At 33.9% G+C, this 2,434-nt stretch overlaps 1 protein-coding gene across 1 annotated transcript; it reads right to left on the reverse strand.

Moving 5' to 3' along the window:
* Positions 1-968: 968 nt before the first annotated feature.
* Positions 969-1,910, reverse strand: LOC127684283 (olfactory receptor 8K3-like). Its single transcript, XM_052181237.1, has one exon. It carries the CDS (start codon positions 1,908-1,910, stop codon positions 969-971), a length of 942 nt encoding a protein of 313 aa, XP_052037197.1.
* Positions 1,911-2,434: the final 524 nt, after the last annotated feature.

Raw genomic sequence — 2,434 nt, forward strand, 5'->3', positions numbered from 1 at the left:
TAAACAAATAAAAATGCTAAACCAGTGAAAGGACAGAATGTAGTCTGTGGATGAAATTCAACAGTAACCTTAACGCAGACCAAAAAAACATTTTTACCAAGAGGCTTTTTATGGAAGAACTGAAAAACAAATAAACTATGAGTTTTAAATAAGCATCACTCTTAAATTTCGAAAAGTCAAGACTAGTACTAACAAGTCTCTTAGGATTCTAGTTCAAAGTTGAGCAAAATCAGGATCAATCCTATGGAAGAACTGGATTGTATTACATAAACAGAGTAACTGGTATTTCCTTTTGTACAAAAACACACCAAGGATTACATGAGATCAGATGCTGCATTGATCATTTGCTTATTGAAAGGCGAACTATGTAGAGTGTGGAGTTATATATGTAAAAGAAAGAACACTATTGAGAAAAAAAGAAATGTAATTAAATTTATCATGAGGCTTAAATACTTGAACATATTTTAATTCAAGACTCCTAAATCATGAACTGCAATTAGAAGTTCTTGTATCATAATCAACTTTGATTTGAAGATAGTCCATATAAATGAATTGTAGCCTAAAATCGAAAGTCTGCCTTTATTAAACATAGAAAAACAGATATAAACACACAATGGACCCTACATTTTTTTCACTCAAATGTTGATAGATGACATAAACAATTCAAGTCTCTTTGGCCTTTCCAGGCATCAGAGAACTCAATAACACACATTTGTGATCATTGATCCTCAACATAATATTACTCTCTAAAGAGTGTATTCAAATCCTATTATTTAAATTTTTCTTTACCACTGAAGGAAAGTAAGGATACTTTCTTTTCTTCTCTAATATAATTATAATAAAAAAAGTTAGATTAGTACCCAGAATTCAAACAGAAGAATTACATATTGATCCTATTCTTCCTATGAAGAAACCAAAGTAGGTTTATATTAGAAACAGATTTTCAGGGCTAGATTTGTATGCAACCTTTAAGAAAAACTGGTGACTATCTTTTTCCAGGTTCGTTCTATAGCATCTTTCACATCTTTATTCCTCAAGCTATAGATTAAGGGATTCAGCATTGGGATAACAAGTGTGTAAAATATGGAAGACACTTTATCAGTCTCAAATGATTGACTGGACTTGGGCTGTACATACATAAATATCAAAGTACCATAAAACACTATGACCACAGTCAGGTGAGACCCACAGGTTGAAAAAGCCTTGCGTCTACCAGCAGCAGATTTCATCCTCAGAATAGCTATGAGAATGAACAGATAAGACACAAGGACCACCAGAAGAGAGGAAATCAAATCAAATGTTGCAAAGAACCTAATTATCAGTTCAACCTCACGTGTATTTGAACAGAGCAAAGATATCAATGGGATATAATCACAGAAAAAATGATTAATGACATTGTAGCCACAAAAGGATAAAGTGAATAACCTTAGTGTGACAATTAGAGATACAAATACCCTGTAAATATATGGGACTGCCACAAGTACCCAACATTTTCTTTGTGACATGATGACAGTATAAAGAAGAGGGTTACATATAGCCACATAGCGGTCATAGGACATTGAAGAAAGAATAAAAAGTTCACATGTAATAAAAAGAAGAAAACAGGCTAACTGTGTAGCACAAAGATAATAGGAAACTGAATTATGCTCTGCAACAAAATTCACTAACATTTTTGGCCCTACAGCTGTAGAATATCCAAGGTCAGTGAAAGCCAGATGTTTGAGAAAAAAGTACATGGGTGTTTGGAGCCTGGAGTCCACGTTAGTGATAATGATGATGCCCAAATTACCCACTGCTGAGATCAGATAAATAATGAAGAGCAACCCAAATAGTGGGACCTGCAGCTCAGGACGGTCAGTGATGCCTTTCAAAATGAATTCACTCAACACTGTGAGATTCTCTTTCTCCATGCAGATATATTTCAGATTCTGTCCTGGATAGAAAGAATTCTGAAGTTAAAAAACTTGAGACACTGACATCTTCAGGATATTTGCTAAGAAAATGTCTGATAAATATGATATATGGAAGGTTTGATAAAAAACATTTGAAAATGAATGCACATCTGATTCATATACAGTGAATTGTAAATTATATTGAGGCAGTACCAGGGCTCTGTTTCTCATATTAGGTATATTTAAATAAAAAAAATCATCCAGTGTCTCAGGATAATTCACTCATATACATTTGAAAGTGAAAAGTTACTGGCAGTGAATGGTTTTAAGATTACCTAAGCTTAAACACTTCTCAGTGCATCCAAATTCCAGTCATAAGCAATATGGACTCTTCACTCTTCTGTAAGAATTTAATGAAGTAATTACAGAGGGAAAAATAATAATGATTCAACAAATCTTAATCTGAGAATAGCTGAGATTTCCACTGTCCAGCATAAGCCTGCTCCCTGTCTGCCTGTGCATAGAAGGGGGGTTGCTTTGGG

This window comes from Apodemus sylvaticus, chromosome 5 (assembly GCF_947179515.1).
Source record: "Apodemus sylvaticus chromosome 5, mApoSyl1.1, whole genome shotgun sequence".
NCBI classification, from domain to species: domain Eukaryota; kingdom Metazoa; phylum Chordata; class Mammalia; order Rodentia; family Muridae; genus Apodemus; species Apodemus sylvaticus.